The sequence below is a fragment of the Lichenostomus cassidix genome, unplaced genomic scaffold (genome assembly GCF_008360975.1).
Source record: "Lichenostomus cassidix isolate B80296 unplaced genomic scaffold, HeHo_3.0 HiC_scaffold_855, whole genome shotgun sequence".
Lineage (NCBI taxonomy): Eukaryota > Metazoa > Chordata > Aves > Passeriformes > Meliphagidae > Lichenostomus > Lichenostomus cassidix.
The window spans coordinates 22036-43633 of record NW_028147633.1 but is presented as its reverse complement, the minus strand read 5'-3'; the positions used below and the strand labels follow the sequence as shown (position 1 = coordinate 43633).

At 61.7% G+C, this 21598-nt stretch overlaps 1 protein-coding gene and 1 long non-coding RNA gene across 3 annotated transcripts; one reads left to right on the top strand and one right to left on the bottom strand.

Moving 5' to 3' along the window:
• Positions 1-458: 458 nt before the first annotated feature.
• On the bottom strand, positions 459-2633 carry LOC146421268 (uncharacterized). Its single transcript, XR_014848754.1, has 2 exons — positions 1926-2633; positions 459-937 (listed from the first exon to the last, which is right to left on the bottom strand). It is a non-coding gene; the product is annotated as an uncharacterized LOC146421268 (long non-coding RNA).
• A 1569-nt stretch (positions 2634-4202) lies between these two features.
• Positions 4203-21327, top strand: LOC146421267 (class I histocompatibility antigen, F10 alpha chain-like). 2 transcript variants are annotated; one of them, XM_085047573.1, is made up of 8 exons: positions 4203-4350; positions 17890-18153; positions 19517-19792; positions 20024-20296; positions 20389-20487; positions 20585-20620; positions 20760-20792; positions 21066-21327. In XM_085047573.1, the coding sequence occupies exons 1-8, from the start codon at positions 4275-4277 to the stop codon at positions 21077-21079; spliced, it is 1071 nt and encodes a 356-aa protein (XP_084903699.1). In that variant the 5' UTR covers positions 4203-4274; the 3' UTR covers positions 21080-21327. The 2 variants fall into 2 exon arrangements, with proteins under 2 accessions (XP_084903699.1, XP_084903698.1); XM_085047572.1 differs by lacking the exon at positions 4203-4350 and adding an exon at positions 15142-15299.
• The last annotated feature ends 271 nt before the right edge of the window (positions 21328-21598 follow it).

Here is a 21598-nt window from a genome sequence, read left to right as displayed (position 1 = left end):
GCACCGAGCAGCAATGGCGCTGGGACAATCCCGAGTGACAGCACAGCCAGCCAAGGGCAGCGAGGCGCGGGCTCTGCACACGCACGGAGTCACCTCCCTTTCCCGGAACTCGGGCATTTCTCGGAACCTTCGGCTGAGCAGCAGCTCTGGCGCTGTTCCCGGCCCGGGCAGAAGGCCAGGGAATCGCTGCTGCCCTGAGCCGCAGGGAGCTCGGTGTGACCTGGAGCTGAAGGTGCTGTGAGCTGGGGCTGAGGCCGGGATGGAGCAGGGACTCCCCTGCAGCCCCGGCTGGAGCCCAGGCCGGAGCAGGGGATGCCTGAGAGAGGCGAAAACTCTTGTCACTCTCCTTCTTACCCTGGGAGGGAACAGAGCACATAAGGAAAGGCTCGAGGGTCTGGTTAAGGGCGGCGAGACATTGTCACCGAATCTACGGGAAAAACAAAAACCCTCCAACCACATTTTAATGTTAGAGAGTCAAGGCATTACTTAAATATCTGGCCAGGATGTAGTTCTGGCCAGGATGTACCACAGAAATCATCCACACACAGCCCAGGTGTGCAGAGAGAACCATTCCAGGATACATGGCTTTTACCCGATTTCTCAGCTATTTTATACAGTAAAAATACATAGACAAGCATTGGGTCAGTGTCCATTGGTTCAAAGTTGAGCAAACTCCCGATATTCAGTCTCTCATTGGATCCGAATTTCCTCACCTCTGATGCTAATTAGGTTTTTCATTCTTCTTTTATTATCATCATTTTTTTCCGGATTAGGTCCCTTCATCCCTGCTGGAGGTGGTCTGGGGTAGATGTTTGTGATAGTCACTGATGTCCTGCAGATGTTCTGTTAATAGCCTTTATCTCTCTGGTTATCTTCGGGTCACTTCCCATCTCTTGATATGCTGAGTCCATCAGACTTCACCTGGTAGAACAATGCCCTGGAAGAAACCTAAAATTCCTTTTTCTGGGGTTAAGATAAGCAGAACTTTTGGACTAAAGTTTTACAAAAATTTTAAACTGGTATCTTTTCTGACAACATAACTCACTTGTCACAAGCACAACACACCTGACTTCGTGAAATTTATTGAATTTATTATCAAATCAGAGCAAGAAAACGAGAAGTAAAATAATTCCTAACAAAACACCTCCTCCCACCCTTCCCTCCTTTCTGCGCTTCACTTTGTTATAAATTGGGTCTCAATAAGTCAATCAGAGACAATTCCAATTCAGTAATTTGTAATTTATTCAAGCAAGTGGATACTGGTCAAAGCAGCGCTGGGCGGGCTAGGCATGCTCCTTCGCTCTGCCTAAGACACACCGCGCAGAGGTTTGTGTGTGCCGAGGTTTTATGCAGTCCCTTTTTCCGGGTTACGTGTCATTTGCTGGAGATAAGGCTGTGTCTGCGTAGTCTGTTGCTGTTGCTAGAGGGTCCGCCGCTGCCTTCCGAAAGGTCGTAGTCACGTTCGCAGCTTGCCTTTCTTCCTAAACCTTGCAAGTTTTGTATAAGCCTTGTGTAAACAGGATGCTTAAGTTCTGCTTATGCCAGCAGGAGGTCTTTGGCTCGTGGGGGCCCTGTTTTCCTGTTGCGATTTAGAGAATCAATCCTTATCTATCACAACTTTATCCCCCATTCCCTCCCTCCTCCCCACCCAGAGGCACAGGCCATGGGGGTCACAGTCAGGTCATGTCATTCCTCCCCCTCAGGCAGAGGAATCCTTGTCCTGCTCCAGCCTGGGGTCCCTCCGGGGGACACAATCCCTCAGGAACAGGCTGTTCCAGCAGGGATCCCCCACAAGTCCCGCCAGCAGCCACTTCCATGGCTCTGCAGGAGCTTCCCATGGCTCAGGGTCTCTCTCAGGCATCCCCTGCTCCGGCCTGGGCTCCTGCTGGGGCTGCAGGGGAGTCCCTGCTCCATCCCGGCCTCACCCACAGCTCACACCGAGCTGGACCTGCAGCTCCAGGTCACACCGAGCTCCCGGCGGCTCAGGACAGCAGCGATTCTTTGTCCTCCTGCCCGGGCCGGCACAGCGCCAGAGCTGCTGCTCAGCCGAAGGTTCCGAGAAATGCCCGAGTTCCGGGAAAGGGAGGTGACTCCGTGCGTGTGCAGAGCCCGCGCCTCGCTGCCCTTGGCTGGCTGTGCTGTCACTCGGAATTGTCCCAGCGCAATTGCTGCTCGGTGCCAGCGAGCGGGGACAAGGCCGGCGCCGGTGTCGCCCCCAGGCAGGCAGGCAGGGCTTTAGTGGGGCAGCAGCGGCGCCATGGTGGGAGCGTGTGTGCGGCTCGGGAGCGGCGGCAGCGGGCGGAGCCCGGGGAGGCGGCGGCGGAGCTCGGAGAGGCTGTCCCAGCGCAGCGTCCCGGGGACAGGGCAGCTACCTCCGTGCTACGGAGAGGAACCGGGACGAGCCAGCGCTGCTCCGGCACCGCCTCCTGCCGAGGCAGCAGCGGCAAGGAGACCGCGGGCAGCCGCTCCCTCAGCGGCCTCAGGCCAGCGGCAACACGGCGCCACAGCGAGGGAGGGAGGGAGGGAGGGAGGGAGGGAGGGAGGGACACAGGAGAACGAAGCCGCCACAGCCCCCCTGCCGCCCCCTCCATCCCCTCCACCCGCCCGCAGAGAGCCCCGAGCCCCGGCACAAGCCAGCGCGGCTCCCACCTGCGCTGGGACAGCCTCTCCGAGCTCCGCCGCCGCCTCAGCGCTGCTGCCGAGTGACCACCTGTATGATCCCGGTCACTCCAGGTCCCTCCCGGTCACTGCCACTATGATTCCAGTATGGTCCCGGTCACTCCCAGTAAGATCCCAGCTGCCCCCAACATGGTCCCAGTTGCTCCCAGTCATGCCCTCTATGGTTGTTTTCACCCTCAGTCACTCCCATTGGAAGTCCAGTGTGCCCCCAGTCACTCACAGTCACTCTATGGTGCCATTTGTCCCCATCGTGGTCCCAGGTGCTCCCAGTATGAGTCCAGTCACCCCCAGTATGATCCCAGTAACTTCCAGACACTCTCAATATGAATCCGGTTTGATCCCTGTCACCCCCAGTATGGTCCCAGTCACTCCCAGATACTCCCAGTATGATTCCAGTCACTCCAAGTATGACCCTGTCAGTCCTGGCATGATCCCAGTATGACCCCTGCATGGGCCAACTGCCCCCAGTATGATCCCAGTTTACCCCTGCATTGTTCCAGTTTCTCCTATTCACCCCTAGTTAGGTTCTGGTCACTCCCAGTATGATTCCAGTCGGTCCCAGTATGATCCAAACCACTCCCAGTCTTTCCCAGTATATCTCAGTTGTCCCCACCATGCTCCCAGTCACTCTCAACTGCTCCCAGTATTCCTCAGTAAACTCCCAGTATATCCCAGTATGATCCCTGTTGCCCCAATTGCAGTCCCGCTGGGTCCCAGTCCCAGTTCTGATGTATCCTGGTGTCCCAGTCCGTCCCAGTCCATCCCAGTCTGTCCCAGTCCAGTCCAGTCCCTGCCTGGCAATCGTGGCCATTTCCCAGATCCCAACCCCCAAAGCTGCCCTCCCACCCCCCAAGATGCTGACAGGGGTTGGGGGCTTCGTGCTGGGCCTTGCCTGGGCTGGGGCTCGGCCTCCACCTGTGGGAGAAGGTGAGGGGGGTTCCCGGGGGTCGTGTCCTCCCCGGAGCGTGTGTGCTCCCCCCGGGCACCCCCCGTCCCGGGGTCACCCCCTTTTCTCTCCCCCACAGCTCCTGACCCAGCTCCTGCTCCCCTCTGGAAGGGGTTTTGGGGATCTCCCTTTTCCTTACCCTGGGACCCCCTGGAATCCCCATTCCTGGGCACTGGGACCCCCCGGCATCTCCTTCCCCAGCTCCGGGACCCCCCTGCACCCCCTTATCCTGCACCAATCCCCCTTATCCTGCACCCCTTTCCCGGCTATCCACCTCTCCAGCCCCTGGATCCCCTGTTTCCTTCCGGAGTCACAGCTCCGCTCCTGCCTGCCGGGGATGGATTCCGCAGCCGCAGGAAGAGTTGGATCCGCGGATCGCGGTGCTTCCCCCGCTTTGGACCGAACCCAGCGGGCTCCAGGCAGAGCTGGAGCGCAGAGCCCCGCGAGTTCAGCACAGCCCGGCCCGGGGGTCCCGCAGTGCCGCGGAGGGTCCCAGATGGATCCCCGAGGGATCCGGGCGGGTCCAAGGAGGGGATCCAGGTGAATTCCCTGCAATTGCCCCTTTTCCCCTCCCCCCGGCGCTCCCTCGGGCACTTTCGCTTTCGCGTGTTCCAAACTGCGCCACAGCGATCGATCTGTGCCGGCAGCGATGGCTCCAGCGCTGGGGCTGGGGGTGCTCTTGGGGCTCCTGGGGCTCCTGGGGGCCCCGGGGGGAGCGACGAGAGGTGAGTGAGACCCCCGGGACCCCCTGAACCGCAATTCCTGAGCACCGGGACCCCCTGAACTTCCATTTCCGGCTGCTGGGAACTCCCTAAACCTCCATTCCCGGGCACGGGAACTCCCTGAACCCCCATTTTTGGTACGGTAACCTCCCTCCGTTCCCTTCCCCAGCACCGGGACCCCCCTGAACCCCCTCATCTCGCACCGGGACCCCCCTGACCCTCCATTCCTGGGCACAGGGACCTCCCTGAACGTTCATTTCCGGCCACCGGGACCCCCCTGTACCTCCTTATCCGGCCCTGGGACCCCCTGCACCCCATTCCCGGCCATCCCGCCTTTCCCAGACCCCAGCCCCGCCCTTTACATCGACATTTAGACCACCCAGATCCCCCAAATTTCCGTGTCCCCCCAGTTGTCCATTCTCGGCACTTTCTGAAAGGGGATCCCAGGGTGTCCCGGAGGGTCCCAGAGGGTCCCAAACAGTTGTCACAGGGTCCCAGGGGTGTCGCAGAAGAGATCCAGTGAGATCCGGATGAATTCCCTGGAATTCCCCTTCCCCTCCCCCCGCGCTCTCTCGGTCACTTTCGCGTCTCCCAAGCGGCAGCAGCGAGATGTGCCCGGCGAGTGCCCCGGCACCGGGACCCCCTGAACCCCCTTGTCCAGCACCGCGCCACCCTTGCAACTCTTTTCCCCGCATTCCCAACTCTCCCAGCCCTCGGATTCCTCCTTTTCCCTGACCCCATGACCCCCTGGACCCCCATTCCTGCCTTTCCCAGCCCCCACTTGCCTCAACACCGGGGACCCCTGGACCCCCCTTTCCTGGGCACAGGTACCCCCTGCACCCCCATCCCTCCTCTCCCAGTCCCTTCCTTGAACTCCGGACTCTTCCCGGCTCTCCCAGTTCCCCTTCCTGACCCTTGGCCGCCGCCAGACCTCGCCAGGCTCTGCGTCCCCCCAGTTCTGCACCCCCTGTGCTTCCTGCAGGGGTCTGGGGGGTCCCTGGGGGCTCCTAGGGGAGATCCAGGGGAATTCCCAGGAAGTTTCTCCCATCCCCTCTCCTCTCCACCCTCCCTCGGTCCTTTCGCGTCTCCCAGCCTTTGCCACCGGGATCTGCCCGGCTGACTGCCCCGGCACCGGGACCCCCTAAAATTCCATTTCCGAGCACCTGGACCTCCATTGCGGGCATTGGAATCCCCTGAACCCCCATTCGTGGGCATGGAGACACCTCTGAACTTCCCTTTCTGGGCAATGGAACATCCCCCACCCCAATTTGTGGTCACAGGCACCTCCTGAATCCCCATTGCTGGGCATCAGCACCCCCTGAAACTCCATATTTAGGCACTGGGACCCCTTTGAACTCCGAATCCCAGGAGGGAGACTCCCCTGAACCCCAATTCCTGGGCACTGAGACTCCCCTGAATCTCCATTTCTGGAGAACTGGGACACCCTTCCCCAACTCCGGGACCCCCTGAACCCCCTTATCCAGGACCAGAATCCCCCAACCCCCAATTCCCGAGCACCGGGACCCCCCTGCAACCCCTTAACCAGCTCTAGGACCCCTCTGAACCCCCATATCCTGCACCAATACACCCCCCTGCACCCCCTTTCCCAGCCATCCCGCCTCTCCCAGACCCCAACCCCCCCTTTACCTTGACCTTTGGACCCCCCAGATCCCCCAAATTTCCATGCCGCCCAGTTCTCCATTCTCGGCACTTTCTGAAAGGGGATCCCAGGGGGTCCCAAGTGGCTGTCACAGGGTCCCAGGGGTGTCGCAGAAGGGATCCAGTGAGATCCAGATGAATTCCCTGGAATTCCCCTTTTCCCCCGCCCTCCCCTCCCCCCGCGCTCTCTCGATCACTTTCGCGTCTCCCAAGCGGCGACACCGAGATGTGCCCGGAGACTGCCCCGGCACCGGGACCCCCCTGAACCGCAATTCCTGAGCGCCAGGACCCCCTGAACTTCCATTTCCGGGCACCGGGAACTCCCTGAACCCCCATTTTTGGCCCTGTGACCCCCCTCCATACCCTTCCCCAGCACCGGACCCCCCTGAACCCCCTTATCTTGCACCGGGACGCCCCTGAACTCTCTTACCTGGCAGAAGGACCCCCCTGACCCCCCATTCTTGGCACCGGGACCCCCCTGAACTACCCTTTCCTGGCATTGGAATCCACTGAACCCCAATTCCTGAGGTCGGGGATTCCTTGAATGTTCATTTCTGGCCACCGGGACCACCCTGCACTCCCTTATGCAGCACCAAACCCCCCTGCACCCCCTTATCCAGCACCAAACCCCCCTGCACCCCCTTCCCGGGCATCCCGCATTTCCCAGACCCCAGCCCCGCCCTTTTCCTCAGCTTTTCGCTCCCCCAGGCCTCCCGAATTTCCATGTCCCCCCAGTTCTCCTCTCCCGGCCTTTCCCGAAAGGGGCTCCAGGGGGTCCCAGGTGGCTCCCGGGGGTCTCAGAGGAGCCTCACGGGGGTCGCAGTGGGCATCCAGTGGGATCCAGGTGAATTCCCCTGGAATTCCCCTTTTCCCCTGTCCCCTCCCCCCGCACTCCTGGTCACTTTCTCTTTCCTGTCTCCCAAACTGCACCCCAGGATCCTCTCACCTTTCCCAGCCCCATCCCTCCTCTCCCAGTCCCTTCCTTGAACTCTGGACTCTTCCCGGCTCTCCCAGTTCCACTCTCTGACCCTTGGCTGCCTCCAGAGCTCACCAGGCTCTGCGTCCCCCCAGTTCTGCACCCCCTGTGCTTCCTCCAGGGGTCTGGGAGGGTCCCTGGGGGATCCTAGGGGAGATCCAGGGGAATTCCCAGGAAGTTTCTCCCATCCCCTCCCCTCCCCTCCCCGCCCTCCCTCGGTCCTTTCGCGTCTCCCAGCCTTTGCCACCGGGATCTGCCCGGCTGACTGCCCCGGCACCGGGACCCCCTAAAATTCCATTTCCGAGCACCTGGACGCACCTGAACCTCCATTGTGGGCATCGGGATCTGCTGAACCCCAATTCCTGGGCACAGGGACCCCCTGTACCCCCTGATCGGGCACCGGGACCCCCCTGAACACCAATTCCTGGGCACAGAGACCCCCTGAAACCCCTTATCTGGCACCGGGACCCCCCTGAACCCCAATTTGTGGGCACGGGGACCCCCTGAACTTCCCTTTCCGGTCACTAGAACACCCCGCACCCCAATTTGTGGGCACGGGCACTCCTTGAACCCCCATTCCTGGGCATCAGCACCCTCTCAGAGTCCATTTTTGGGCACTGGGACCCCTTTGATCACCGAATCCCAGGAGGGGTACCCCCTGAACCCCGATTCCTGGGCACTGAGACTCCCCTGAATCTCCATTTCTGGAGAAGCGGGTCCACCTTCCCCAACTCCGGGACCCCCTGAACCCCCTTATCCAGGACCAGTATCCCCCAACCCCTAATTCCCGAGCACTGGGACCCTCCTGCAACCCCTTAACCAGCTCTAGGACCCCTCTGAACCCCCATGTCCTGCACCAATACACCCCCTGCACCCCATTCCCGGCCATCCCGCCTCTCGCAGACCCCAACCCCCCCTTTACCTTGACCTTTGGACCCCCCAGATCCCCCAAATTTCCGTGTCCCCCCAGTTCTCCATTCTCGGCACTTTCTGAAAGGGGATCCTAGGGTGTCCAGGAGGGTCCCAGGGGGTCCCAAGTGGCTGTCACAGGGTCCCAGGGGTGTCTCAGCGGCGATCCAGTGGGATCCAGATGAATTCCCTGGAATTCCCCTTCCCCTCCCCCCGCGCTCTCTCGGTCACTTTCGCGTCTCCCAAGCGGCAGCAGCGAGATCTGCCTGGCGACTGCCCCGGCACCGGGAAACTCCTGAACCCGCATTCCTGGACACCGGGACCCCCTTTCAATCCTTTTCCCGGCATTCCCAACTCTCCTAGCCCTCGGATTTCCCCTTTTCCCTGACCCCATGAACCCCCTGGTCCCCCATTCCTGCCTTTCTCAGTTCCCACTTCCCTCAACACCGGGATCCCCCTAGCCCCCATTCCTGGGCACAGGGACCCCCTTGAACGTTCATTTCCGGCCACCGGGACCCCCCTGTACCCACTTCCCCAACCCCGAGAACAACTGGACCTCCTTATTAGGCACCAGGGTCCCTCCGAACCCACATTTCCAGGCAACGGGACCCCCTGCACCCCCTTATCAGGCACTGGGACTTCCCCTAAATCCCCATTCCTGGGTACTGGGGCGCTCCTGAACCTCCATTTTCGGGTACCGGGAGCCCCTTGAACCCCAAATGCCGGGAAGAAATCTCCCCTGAATCCTCATTCCCCGGCACGGGAACCCCCCTGAACCCCAATTCCTGGGCACTGGGACTCCCCTGAATCTCCATTTCGGGGTAACTGGCGCCACCCTACACGCTCTCACCCAGCTCCGGGACCCCCTGCACCCCATTATCCGGGACTGGGATCCCCTCCTGGACCCCTTCACGTGTTATGGGATCCCTTGTGCCCCTTATCCGGCACTGGGACCCCCTGCACCCCATTCCCGGCCATCCCGCCTTTCCCAGACCCCAGCCCCGCCCTTTTCCTTGACATTTAAACCCCCAGATCCCCCAAATTTCCGTGTCCCCCCAGTTCTCCATTCCCGGCGCTTCCTGAAAGGGGATCCCAGGGGGTCCCGGATGGTCGCAGGGTGTCCCAAGTGGCTGTCACAGGGTCCCAGGGGGGTCGCAGTGTCGATCCAGTGGGATCCAGATGAATTCCCTGGAATTCCCCTTCCCCTTCCCCCGCGCTCTCTCGGTCACTTTCGCGTCTCCCAAGCGGCGACACCGAGATGTGCCCGGAGACTGCCCCGGCACCGGGACCCCCTGAGCCTCCATTCCCGGGCACCGGGACCCCCTGAACCCTCTTGTCCAGCACTGGGGAACCCTTGCAACCCTTTTCCCGCATTCCCAACTCTCCCAGCCCTCCGGTTCCCCCTTTCCCTTGGCCCCATGACCCCCTTGACCCCCATTCCTGCCTTTCCCACCTCCCACTTCCCTCAACACCGGGGCCCCTGGACCCCCCCTTTCCTGGGCACAGGTACCCCCTGCACCCCCATCCCTCCTCTCCCAGTGCCCTCACCCCCCTTTCCTTGACCCTGGGACCCCCTGAACCCCCATTCCTGGGCATAGGGACCTCCCTGCACCCCATTATCCGGGACTGGGATCCCCTCCTGGACCCCTTCACGTGTTGTGGGATCCCCCGTGCCCCTTATCCGGCCCTGGGACCCCCTGCACCCCATTCCCGGCCATCCCGCCATTCCCAGACCCCAGCCTCGCCCTTTTCCTCGGCCTTTGAAACCCCAGATTCCCCAAATTTCCGTTTTCCCAGTTCTGCACTCCCGGAGCTCTCTTAAGGGGATCCCGGAGGGTCCCAGGTGGTTCCCAGGGGGCTCCAGGGGGTCGCAGCGAGGATCCAGTGGGATCCACATGAATTCTCGGAATTCCCCTTTCCCTCCCCGCCCTGCCCTCTCTCGGTCTCAACCTGCGAGTTCCGGATCTGCCCAGCGACCGGTGACGTCACTATCAGGCCGGGCTGCCATTGGCGAGCAGGAAATAGCTGCGCCAATGGCGGGGCAGGAGGCTGTGCTGGGGCGGGGCCAGGGCAGTGGGCGGGGCCAGGCGGGTCGCAGCGGAGCAGCGCGATGGCTCCAGCGCTGGGGCTGGGGGTGCTCTTGGGGCTCCTGGGGCTCCTGGGGGCCCCGGGGGGAGCGACGAGAGGTGAGTGAGACCCCCGGGACCCCCTGAACCGCAATTCCTGAGCACCGGGACCCCTGAACTTCCATTTCCGGCCACCGGGAACTCCCTAAACTTGCTTTCCCGGGCACGGGAACTCCCTGAACCCCCATTTTTCGTACGGTAACCTCCCTCCGTTCCCTTCCCCAGCAGCGGGACCCCCCTGAACCCCCTCATCTCGCACCGGGACCCCCCTGACCTTCCATTCCTGGGCACAGGGACCCCCCTGACCCCCCATTCCTGGGCACAGGGACTCCCCTGAACGTTCATTTCCGGCCACCGGGACCCCCGTGTACCTCCTTATCCGGCCCTGGGACCCCCTGCACCCCATTCGGGGCCATCCCGCCTTTCCCAGACCCCAGCCCCGCCCATTTCCTCTGCTCTTGGACCCTCCAGATCCCCCAAATTTCCGTGTCCCCCCAGTTCTCCATTCTCGGCACTTTTTGAAAGGGGATCCCAGAGTGTCCAGGAGGGTCCCAGGGGGTCCCAAGTGGCTGTCACAGGGTCCCAGGGGTGTCTCAGCGGCGATCCAGTGAGATCCGGATCAATTCCCTGGAATTCCCCTTCCCCTCCCCCCGCGCTCTCTCGGTCACTTTCGCGTCTCCCAAGCGGCGGCAGCGAGATCTGCCCGGCGAGTGCCCCAGCACTGGGAACCCCTGAACCCGCATTTCCGGGCACGGGAACCCCTGAACTTCCATGTTTCGCCCTGTGACCCTCCTCCATCCCTTCCCCAGCACCGGGACCCCCCTGAACCCCCTTATCTTGCACTGGGACCCCCCTGACCCGCCATTCCTGGGCACAGGGACCCCCCTGAACTGCCATTTCCCGGCATTGGAATCCACTGAACCCCAATTCCTGAGGTCGGGGATCCCTTGAATGTTCATTTCTGGCCACCGGCACCCCCTGCACCCCCTTATCCAGCACCAAACCCCCCTGCACCCCCTTATCCAGCACCAAACCCCCCTGCGCCCCCTTATCCAGCACCAAACCCCCCTGCGCCCCCTTATCCAGCACCAAACCCCCCTGCACCCCCTTCCCGGGCATCCCGCATTTCCCAGACCCCAGCCCCGCCCTTTTCCTCGGCTTTTGGACCCCCCAGGCCTCCCGAATTTCCATGTCCCCCCAGTTCTCCACTCCCGGCCTTTCCCGAAAGGGGCTCCAGGGGGTCCCAGGTGGCTCCCGGGGGTCTCAGAGGAGCCTCACGGGGGTCGCAGTGGGGATCCAGTGGGATCCAGGTGAATTCCCCTGGAATTCCCCTTTTCCCCTGTCCCCTCCCCCCGCACTCCCTCGGTCACTTTCTCTTTCCTGTCTCCCAAACTGCACCCCAGGATCCTCTCACCTTTCCCAGCCCCATCCCTCCTCTCCCAGTCCCTTCCTTGAACTCCGGACTCTTCCCGGCTCTCCCAGTTCCCCTTCCTGACCCTTGGCTGCCGCCAGACCTCGCCAGGCTCTGCGTCCCCCCAGTTCTGCACCCCCTGTGCTTCCTGCAGGGGTCTGGGGGATCCGGGAGGGTCCCTGGGGGATCCTAGGGGAGATCCAGGGGAATTCCCAGGAAGTTTCTCCCATCCCCTCCCCTCCCCTCCCCGCCCTCCCTCGGTCCTTTCGCGTCTCCCAGCCTTTGCCACCGGGATCTGCCTGGCTGACTGCCCCGGCACCGGGACCCCCTAAAATTCCATTTCCGAGCACCTGGACGCCCCTGAACCTCCATTGCGGGCATCGGAATCTGCTGAACCCCCATTCCTGGGCACAGGGATCCCCTGAACTTCCCTTTCCGGTCACTAGAACACCCCGCACCCCAATTTGTGGTCACGGGCACCCCCTGAACCCCCATTCCTGGGCATCAGCACCCCCTGAGCCTCCATTTTTGGGCACTGGGACCCCTTTGAACCCCGAATCCCAGGAGGGGAATTCCCCTGAACCCCAATTCCTGGGCACTGGGACTCCCCTGAATCTCCATTTCTGGAGAACTTGGTCCTCCTTCCACATCCCCGGGACCCCCTGATCCTCCTTATCCAGGACCGGGACCTCCCCTGAAACTGCAATTCCTGTACCCCAGGACCTCCCTGCACCCCCTCACCCAGCTCCGGGACCCCCTGAACCCCCTTATCCTGCACCAATATCCCCCAAACCCCTTTCTCGGCCATCCCACCTCTCCCAGACCCCAACCCCCCCTTTTCCCTGACCCCATGACCCCCTGGACCCCCTTTTCCTGGGCACAGGGACCACCTGCACCCCCATCCCTCCTCTCCCAGTGCCCTCACCCCCCTTTCCTTGACCCTGGGACCCCCTGAACCCCCATTCCTGGGCATGGAGAATCCCTGCACCCCATTATCCGGGACTGGGATCCCCTCCTGGAGCCCTTCACGTGTTATGGGATCCCCTGTGCCCCTTATCCGGCCCTGGGACCCCCTGCACCCCATTCCCGGCCATCCCGCCTTTCCCAGACCCCAGCCCCGCCATTTTCCTGTGCTTTTGGACCCCCAGATCCCCCAAATTTCCGTGTCCCCAGTTCTCCATTCCCGGCGGTTCCTGAAAGGGGATCCCAGGGTTTCCTTGAGGGTCTCAGCGTGTCTCAAGTGGCTGTCACAGGGTCCCAGGGGTGTCGCAGAAGGGATCCAGTGAGATCCAGATCAATTCCCTGGAATTCCCCTTCCCCTCCCCCCGCGTTCTCTCGGTCACTTTCGCGTCTCCCAAGCGGCGACACCGAGATCTGCCCGGAGACTGCCCCGGCACCGGGACCCCCTGAGCCTCCATTTCCGGCCACCCGGAACCCCCTAAACCTCCATTCCCGGGCACGGGAACCCCTGAACCCCGATGTTTTGCCCTGTGACCCTCCTCCATCCCTTCCCCAGCACCGGGACCCCCCGAATCCCCTTATCCTGCACTGAGACCCCCCTGACCCGCCATTCCTGGGCACAGGGACCCCCCTGAACTGCCATTTCCCGGCATTGGAATCCACTGAAGCCCATTTCCTGAGGTCGGGGATCCCTTGAATGTTCATTTCTGGCCACCGGGACCACCCTGTACCCCCTTATCCAGCACCAAACCCCCCTGCACCCCCTTCCAAGGCATCCCGCATTTCCCAGACCCCAGCCCCGCCCTTTCCCTCGGCTTTTGGACCCCCAGGCCTCCCGAATTTCCGTGTCCCCCCAGTTCTCCTCTCCGGGCCTTTCCCAAAAGGGGCTCCAGGGGGTCCCAGGTGGCTCCCGGGGGTCTCAGAGGAGCCTCACGGGGGTCGCAGTGGGGATCCAGTGGGATCCAGGTGAATTCCCCTGGAATTCCCCTTTTCCCCTGTCCCCTCCCCCCGCACTCCCTCGGTCACTTTCTCTTTCCTGTCTCCCAAACTGCACCCCAGGATCCTCTCACCTTTCCCAGCCCCATTCCTCCTCTCCCAGTCCCTTCCTTGAACTCTGGACTCTTCCCAGCTCTCCCAGTTCCACTCCCTGACCCTTGGCCACCGCCAGACCTCGCCAGGCTCTGCGTCTCCCCAGTTCTGCACCCCCTGTGCTTCCTGCAGGGGTCTGGGGGGTCCGGGAGGGTCCCTGGGGGTCCTAGGGGAGATCCAGGGGAATTCCCAGGAAGTTTCTCCCCTCCCCTCGCCTCTCCGCCCTCCCTCGGTCCTTTCGCGTCTCCCAGCCTTTGCCACCGGGATCTGCCCGGCTGACTGCCGCGGCACAGGGACCCCCTAAAATTCCATTTCCGAGCACCTGGACGCCCCTGAACCTCCATTGTGGGCATTGGAATCCGCTGAACCCCAATTCCTGGGCACAGGGACCCCCTGAACCCCCTCATCAGGCACCGGGACCCCCCTGAACCCCAATTTGTGGGCACGGACACCTCCTGAACCCCCATTCCTGGGCATCAGCACCCTCTCAGAGTCCAGTTTTGGGCACTGGGACCTCTTTGAACCCCGAATCCAGGGAGGTGAAGTGCCCTGAACCCCAATTCCTGGGCACTGAGACTCCCCTGAATCTCCATTTCTCGAGAACTTGGTCCTCCTTCCACATCCCCGGGACCCCCTGATCCCCCTTATCCAGGACCGGGACCCCCCTGAAACTGCAATTCCCGTACCCCAGGACCTCCCTGCACCCCCTCACCCAGCTCCGGGACCCCCTGAACCCCCTTATTCTGCACCAATATCCCCCGCACCCCCTTTCCCGGCCATCCCACCTCTGCCAGACCCCAACCCCCCCTTTTCCCTGACCCCATGACCCCCTGGACCTCCATTCCTGCCCTTCCCACCCCCCACTTCCCTCAACACCGGGGACCCCTGGACTCCCCTTTCCTGGGCACAGGGACCCCCTTGAACGTTCATTTCCGGCCACCGGGACCCCCCTGTACCCACTTCCCCAGTCCCGAGACCCCCTGAACCCACATTTCCGGGCACTGGTGCCCCCCTGCACCCCCTTAGCCGGCACTGGGACTTCCCCTAAATCCCCATTCCTGGGCACTGGGACACCCCTGAACTTCCATTTTCGGGTACCGGGACCCCCTTGAACCCCAAGTCCCTGAAAAAAAACTCTCCTGAATCCTCATTCCCTGGGACGGGAACGCCCTGAACCCCAATTCCTGGGCACTGGGACTCCCCTGGATCTCCATTTCGGGGTAACTGGCACCACCCTGCACCCCCTCACCCAGCTCCGGGACCCCCTGAACCCCCTTATCCGGGACTGGGACCCCCTGCACCCCATTCCCGGCCATCCCGCCTTTCCCAGACTCCAGCCCCGCCCTTTTCCTCGACATTTAGACCCCCAGATCCCCCAAATTTCCGTGTCCCCCCAGTTCTGCACTCCCGGAGCTCTCTTAAGGGGATCCCGGAGGGTCCCAGGAGGTTCCCAGGGGGCTCCAGGGGGTCGCAGCGAGGATCCAGTGGGATCCACATGAATTCCCGGAATTCCCCTTTCCCTCCCCGCCCTGCCCTCTCTCGGTCTCAACCTCAGAAATCGGGATCTGCCCAGCGACCGGTGACGTCACTGTCAGGCCGGGCTGCCATTGGCGAGCAGGAAATAGCTGCGCCAATGGCGGGGCAGGAGGCTGTGCTGGGGCGGGGCCAGGGCAGTGGGCGGGGCCAGGGCAGTGGGCGGGGCCAGGGCAGTGGGCGGGGCCAGGCGGGTCGCGGCGGAGCAGCGCGATGGCTCCAGCGCTGGGGCTGGGGGTGCTCTTGGGGCTCCTGGGGCTCCTGGGGGCCCCGGGGGGAGCGACGAGAGGTGAGTGAGACCCCCGGGACAGGGACCCCCTGAACCGCAATTCCTGAGCACCGGGACCCCTGAACTCCCATTTCCGGCCACCGGGAACTCCCGAAACCTCCATTCCCGGGCACGGGAACCCCCTGAACCCCCATTTTTCGTACGGTAACCTCCCTCCGTTCCCTTCCCCAGCACCGGGACCCCCCTGAACCCCCTCATCTTGCACCGGGACCCCCCTGACCCCCCATTTCTGGGCACAGGGACCCCCCTGAACGTTCATTTCCGGCCACCGGGACCTCCCTGTACCTCCTTATCCTGCCCTGGGACCCCCTGCACCCCATTCGGGGCCATCCCGCCTTTCCCAGACCCCAGCTCTTCCCTTTTCCTTGATCTTTGGACCCCCCAGATCCCCCAAATTTCCTGTCCCCCCAGTTTTCCATTCCCGGCACTTTCTGAAAGGGGGTCTCAGGGTGTCCAGGAGGGTCCCAGGGGGTCCCAAGTGGCTGTCACAGGGTCCCAGGGGTGTCGCAGTGTCGATCCAGTGAGATCCACATGAATTCCCTGGAATTCCCCTTCCCCTCCCCCCGCGCTCTCTCGGTCACTTTCGCGTCTCCCAAGCGGCGACACCGAGATGTGCCCGGAGACTGCCCCGGCACCGGGACCCCCTGAGCCTCCATTTCCGGCCACCGGGAACTCCCTAAACCTCCTTTCCCGGGCACGGGAACTCCCTGAACCCCCATTTTTCGTACGGTAACCTCCCTCCGTTCATTTCCCCAGCACCGGGATCCCCCTGAACCCCCTCATCTCGCACCGGGACCCCCCTGACCCCCCATTCCTGGGTAAAGGGACTCCCCTGAACGTTCATTTCCGGCCACCGGGACCTCCCTGTACCTCCTCATCCGGCCCTGGGACCCCCTGCACCCCATTCGGGGCCATCCCGCCTTTCCCAGACCCCAGCCCTTCCCTTTTCCTCTGCTTTTGGACCCCCCAGATCCCCCAAATTTCCGTGTCCCCCCAGTTCTCCATTCTCGGCACTTTCTGAAAGGGGATCCCAGGGGGTCCTGGAGGGTCCCAGGGGTGTCGCAGAAGGGATCCAGTGAGATCCGGATCAATTCCCTGGAATTCCCCTTTTCTCCCGCCCTCCCCCCGCGCTCTCTCGGTCACTTTCGCGTCTCCCAAGCGGCGACACCGAGATGTGCCCGGAGACTGCCCCGGCACCGGGACCCCCTGAGACTCCATTTCTGGCTACCGGGACCCCCCTGAACCCCCTTTTTCGGGCACGGGAACCCCTGAACCGCAATTCCTGAGCACCGGGACCCCCTGAACTTCCATGTTTCGCCCTGTGACCCCTCTCCATCCCTTCCCCAGCACCGGGACCCCCAGAACCCCCTTATCCTGCACTGGGACCCCCCTGACCCGCCATTCCTGGGCACAGGGACCCCCCTGAACTGCCATTTCCCGGCATTGGAATCCACTGAACCCCAATTCCTGAGGTCGGGGATCCCTTGAATGTTCATTTCCGACCTTCGGGACCCCCTGCACCCCCTTATCCAGCACCAAATCCCCCTGCACCCCCTTATCCAGCACCAAACCCCCCTGCACCCCCTTATCCAGCACCAAACCCCCCTGCACCCCCTTATCCAGCACCAAACCCCCCTGCACCCCCTTCCCGGGCATCCCGCATTTCCCAGACCCCAGCCCCGCCCTTTTCCTCGGCTTTTGGACCCCCCAGGCCTCCCGAATTTCCGTGTCCCCCCAGTTCTCCACTCCGGGCCTTTCCCGAAAGGGGCTCCAGGGGGTCCCAGGTGGCTCCCGGGGGTCTCAGAGGAGCCTCACGGGGGTCGCAGTGGGGATCCAGTGGGATCCAGGTGAATTCCCCTGGAATTCCCCTTTTCCCCTGTCCCCTCCCCCCGCACTCCCTCGGTCACTTTCTCTTTCCTGTCTCCCAAACTGCACCCCAGGATCCTCTCACCTTTCCCAGCCCCATCCCTCCTCTCCCAGTGTCTTCCTTGAACTCTGGACTCTTCCCGGCTCTCCCAGTTCCACTCCCTGACCCTTGGCTGCCTCCAGACCTCGCCAGGCTCTGCGTCCCCCCAGTTCTGCACCCCCTGTGCTTCCTGCAGGGGTCTGGGGGGTCCCTGGGGGGTCAGATGGGGTTCCAGGGGGTTCCAGGGGAATTCCCAGGAAGTTTCCCCCTGAAGTTCCATTCCGAGGCTCTGGGACTCCCCTGCACTCCCTTATCCTGCACCAATCCCCCCCTGCACCCCATTTCCCGACCATCCTGCTTTCCCCAGTCCCTGTTTTCCCTTGACCCTGAGAGCCCCTGGACCCCCATTCCTGCTTTTCCCAGCCCCCAGCCCCCCTTTCCTGTGCATCAAGGAGCTCCAGGACCCCTATTCCCAGCTCTCCCCATCTTGTGACCCCTCTTTCCTCGGCTCTAGGGACCCCTGGACCCCCTTTCCTTGGCACAGGGACTCTCTGGACTCCCCCATCCCTCCCTGCACCCCAAGCTCTTGGTCATGAGATCCCCAAACCCCTTCCCAGCTCTCCCATTCCCCTTTCATTGAGCCATGACCCCCACCAGACCCCCCAAATCTCTGTGTCCCCCCAGTTCTGCACTCCCTGCGTTACCTGGACGTGGCAGTGTCAGAGCCCAGCCCGGGGGTCCCCAAGTTCGTGGAAATGGGGTACGTGGATGGAATTCCCTTCACACGCTACGACAGCGAGAGAGGCCGGATGGAGCCACTGACACAGTGGATGAAGGATGGAGCTGAGCCAGGATATTGGGATAGAGAGACCCAGATTGCTGAGCAGAACCAGCATGTGGATGCCATTGGCCTGGAGACACTGCAGGAGAGATACAACCAGAGCAGGGGTGAGTGGGGGAGCTGGGGCTGGGATGGGATCTGTGGGGCTGGGATGGGAACTGTGGGGCTGGAATGGCATCTGTGGGATCTATGGGGCTGGGATGGGATCTGTGGGGCTGGGATGGGATCTGTGGGGCTGGGATGGGATCTGTGGGGCTGGGATGGGATCTGTGGGGCTGGGATGAGATCTGTGGGGCTGGGATGAGATCTGTGGGGCTGGGATGAGATCTGTGGGGCTGGGATGAGATCTGTGGGGCTGGGATGGGATCTATGGGCTGGGATGGGATCTGTGGGGCTGTAATGGGATGGGATGGGATCTGTGGGGCTGGGATGGGATCTGTGGGGCTGGGATGGGATCTGTGGGGCTGGGATGGGATCTGTGGGGCTGGGATGGGATCTGTGGGGCTGAGATGGGATGGGAACTGTGGGGCTGGGATGGATCTGTGGGGCTGAGATGGGAATCTGTGGGGCTGGAATGGCATCTGTGGTGTGGGATGGAATGGGATCTGTGGGGTGGGGTGGGATCTGTGGGGCTGGGATGGGAACTGTGGGGCTGGAATGGGATGGGATGGGATCTGTGGGGTGGAGTGGGATCTGTGGAGTGGAATGGGATCTGTGGGGCTGGGATCGGATCTGTGGGGCTGGGATGGGATCTAGGGGGCTGGGATGGGATTTGTCAGGCTGAGATGGGATCTATGGGGCTGGAATGGGGACTGTGGGGCTGGAATGGGAACTGTGGGGCTGGGATGGGAACTGTGGGGCTGGGATAGAATGGGATCTGTGGGGCTGACATGGAATGGGATCTGTGGGGATGGGATCTGTGGGGCTGGGATGGGAACTGTGGGGCTGAGATGGGATGGGATGGGATCTGTGGGGCAGGATGGGGTCTGTGGGGTTGGGATGGAATGGGAACTGTGGGGCTGGGATGGGAATCTGTGGGGTTGGAATGGGATCTGTGGGGCTGGGGTGGGAACTGTGGGACAGGATGGGATCTTTGGGGCTGGGATGGGATCTGTGGGGCTGGGATGGAATGGGAACTGTGGGGCTGGGATGGGATCTGTGGGGCTGGGATGGGATCTGTGGGGCTGGAGTGGGATCTGTGGTGTGGGATGGAATCTGTGGGGCTGGGATGGGATCTATGGGGCTGGGATCAGATTTACGGGGCTGGGATGGGATCTGTGGGGTGGGATGGAGCTGTGGGGCTGGGATGGGATCTATGGGGCTGGGATGGGATCTGTGGGGCTGGGATGGGATCTATGGGGCTGGGATCAGATCTACGGGGCTGGGATGGGATCTGTGGGGCTGGGATGAGGCTCTGTGGGGCTGGGACACAATGCCATGGGTCTCTGTGGGTACAATCCTCCCCCCCAGGTCTCCACACACTGCTGAGGGTTTATGGCTGTGACCTCATGTCTGACGAGACTATCCGTGGATCCTATCGGTTTGGCTACGATGGGCGGGATTTCATCTCCTTCAAGCTGGGATCCAAGGGATTCGTGGCAGCTGACAACGCTGCTGAGATCACCAGGAGGCGCTGGGAAGGTGAAGGGATCGTGGCTGAGCAGTGGACGAATTACCTGGAGCATGTCTGTGTGGAATGGCTTCGGAAATACGTCGGATATGGGCAGAAGGAGCTGGAGCGCAAAGGTGGGGCAGAATTCCTGTGGGGATTTGGGATTTGGGAATGGAGGAGTTGGGAGCACAGTAATTCCTGTAGGAATTCCATGGGCAGATCTCACCCCCATCCCATTCCTGTGGGAATTCCATGGGCAGATCTCACCCCCATCCCATTCCAGTGGGAATTCCATGGGCACATCTCACCCCCATCCCGTTCCCATTGGAATTCCATGGATCCATCTCACCATTATCCCATTGCAGAACGCCCCGATGTCCATGTGTCCGGTAAAGAGGAATACGGGAAGCTGATCTTGTCCTGCCATGCATATGGATTCTACCCCAGAGACATCACAGTCAACTGGATGAAGGGGGACGAAATCTGGGATCAGGAGACAGAGTGGGGTGGGATCGTTCCCAACAGCGACGGCACCTTCCACACCTGGGCCAGGATCGAGGCGTGGCCGGAGGAGCGGGAGCAGTACCGGTGCCGGGTGGAGCATCCCGGAACGCTGGAGCCTGGGATCTTCAGCTGGGGTGAGGCTGGGAATTGGGAATGTGGGAATAGGGAACTGGGAATTCCCAAATGGGGATTCCCCTCCTCCACCTTACTGTTCTGCATTTCCCAGAGCCAAAATCCGGGAATCTCACCCTGGTGATTGCTCTGTCCATCATCGCTGCTCTCCTTGTCATTGGCATCGGATTCGGCGTCTGGAAGTTCCAATCCGGTAACCCACGGGATGGGGGTCGGGAAGGGCACGGATCCACCCGGCAGTGTTCCGGGAATCCCACACCATGGGTGCTGATCCCACTGTTTTTCCACAGGGAGGAGGCAGAACTCTGGGTACAGCCCACCAGCCGGTGAGTACCAGTGGTGGATCCAGCTCTGGATCCCCTCTGTGCAGATCCCAGGGTGGATCCTGGATTAATCCCGGGATTAACAGGGTTAATCCCAGAGTGTGATCTGTGCTGGAATCTCATGGATCTTCTCTTTCTGCAGGAAAAGAAATGGGAACCAATGGCCCTACTGCAGGTATGGAGCAGGATCAGAGTGGGATTCCTGAGGGGGATTGGGGCAGGAGGGGGGGAGTGGGATCAGGGGGGGAGTCTGGAGCAGGATTTGATGGGATGGATGGAGCAGGATTGGTGTGGGATGGATGGATCAGGATCAGGATCAGGTGGGATGGATGGAGTTGGATCAGGTGTGATTCCAGAGCAATTCCTGCTCTCCATGAGCTCCACAGCCTGATCCATCCTGTGGGATGGGGACAGGGACAGGGTGACACTGTGACCCTCTCTCACCCAGTACAAATCACCTGAGCCATCCCTGGAGCTGGAACCAGCCCCTTCTGTCTTCAGATTCAGCAGATTCAGCAAAGCCCATCCTGCTGCTCCCACCCATCCTGCAGCTCTTCCCGATGGATCAACTTCCCATTTTCTGTGTTTGAAAGCTGAGAGCCGCAATTATTCCAAATGCTTTAATTTTGGTATGAAATTATCCTGCTTTGGGTAATCAATACTGCTTGGGGCAATAAATCCTGTTTGGGGCAATAAATTGTGGTTCCCTCCTCTGGTGTTCAGCAGTTCCTCTGTGGGTGCCGGGAATGGGAATGGGGACACTGGGGACCGGGATGGGGACACCAGGAGGAGAATGGGGACACATGAATGGGAATGGGGACACCAGAATCAAGATGGGGACATTGGGAGTAGGCTGGGGACACCAGGAATGAGAATGGAGATACCAGGAGCAGGCTGGGGACATCAGAAACAGGATCGGGATATTTGGAGCAGTCTGGGGATACTGGGAGCAGAATGGAGACACCAGGATTAAGCTGGGGA

Bases quoted from the DNA above. Each gene is read 5' to 3' on its own strand.
- LOC146421267 (XM_085047573.1), top strand. From the start codon at position 4,275: ATGGCTCCAGCGCTGGGGCTGGGGGTGCTCTTGGGGCTCCTGGGGCTC. The intron at 19,793-20,023 runs GTGGGGCAGAAT...ATCCCATTGCAG, and splicing joins GAAGGAGCTGGAGCGCAAAG to AACGCCCCGATGTCCATGTG. The intron at 20,488-20,584 runs GTAACCCACGGG...GTTTTTCCACAG, and splicing joins CGTCTGGAAGTTCCAATCCG to GGAGGAGGCAGAACTCTGGG.